Source organism: Naegleria gruberi (genome assembly GCF_000004985.1).
Source record: "Naegleria gruberi genomic scaffold NAEGRscaffold_1216, whole genome shotgun sequence".
In the NCBI taxonomy this organism is placed as follows: Eukaryota; Heterolobosea; class Eutetramitea; order Acrasida; family Naegleriidae; genus Naegleria; species Naegleria gruberi.
The window spans coordinates 1-1,251 of NW_003162695.1; the positions used below are offsets into that span (position 1 = coordinate 1).

A 1,251-nucleotide genomic window follows, 5' to 3' on the forward strand; every position below is an offset into this window, starting at 1 on the left:
TTGCTGATGTTGATAGTGCCGATAGTGGTTATTTGACAAGTTATCCTAATAGTGTTCCAGTTGGTTCTTCTTGATTGCAAATGTTGTAACACCTACACACCAACCTCAAGAATTAATATAGTTCAAGCTATCTGATAGATTGGAGAATTACTACCTCTTTCACTGTTCAAATTACTAATACTCCTTCTCTTTGATTTGAATGTCCTGCTTTGGCAACAGCTGATTCTGATCCAATCTTTTTAAAGTCTATTGTTAATTAACTGCATCAAGAACAGTTCAAGAAAAGATATTGCAGAATTTCTAGGTTCAGAAGTGTTACAATAATCACTAATAAGATTTCATAGCAAACCAAGAACCACATCTTATAGAAGAGAACTGATACATTTACAGTACCTTTCATTAACAGTTTCAATTATCAATGAAATTTATTTTTTTCTCTTTTTGTTTGGTAAGTTGTTTTGTAAATTTTTGTGAAATTGTTTAATCTCTTTCCTGCCAGTTTTTGTACGTTCTATTCTTAAATCTTTATCTTTTTGTTGAAATGGTAAAGCCAACAATTTATCATCCATATTTTTCTGATATTCTTCTTTTTTAACTTTTTTATAATTAGCTTTTCTTACAGAAAAATGATCCAATCCTGCAAAAAATACTAAACCACATCTAACTCCACTAGTAACTTTCGTTACTTTGTGATGATATATACGTGAATTCAAAAAAACCAAATCTCCTGATTGGATAGGCAGTGTGAACATTCTAAAGTCAATATTTGTGTAGTGATACGAAACAATTAGGTTTCCTCCTTCAAATGTTTTTCCAAAAAACATTAAAACATCCATTCCATTATTATTTGGATCAATGTGTTTCCTGTATGGTTTTACTTTGCCATTATAATTTTCTTTACATAATAAGTTTAATGCTAAACTAGGATACTTGGCATATGTTTTAAAATTCTTGATTTTCTCTTCAATAGTATCTAACTTATTATACATACTACGATTTAAATGCCATAATTTATCTAAAACAAATGATTCACAACAATTAGTTAAATTATCTAATAGAGTATTATTTTCATCAGAAATACCAGCAACTATTTCAATTGAATTTCCATATCTATTCCATGTTCCTCCAATAATTGCTTGTTTTTGATCTTTAGGTTCAATATTACTTAATTCTACTATTTCAGTCATTTCATCACAAATATTATTAGGAATACTATTTGGAAAATATGCAGCGTCCATTGATCCATCAGGA

At 28.9% G+C, this 1,251-nt stretch overlaps 1 protein-coding gene across 1 annotated transcript; it reads right to left on the reverse strand.

Moving 5' to 3' along the window:
• Window positions 1-425: 425 nt before the first annotated feature.
• NAEGRDRAFT_77085 (uncharacterized protein) lies at window positions 426-1,187 on the reverse strand (the record flags this gene model as incomplete). The annotated part of the gene is made up of 1 exon (XM_002667959.1): window positions 426-1,187. One exon carries the CDS (start codon window positions 1,185-1,187, stop codon window positions 426-428), a length of 762 nt encoding a protein of 253 aa, XP_002668005.1.
• Window positions 1,188-1,251: the final 64 nt, after the last annotated feature.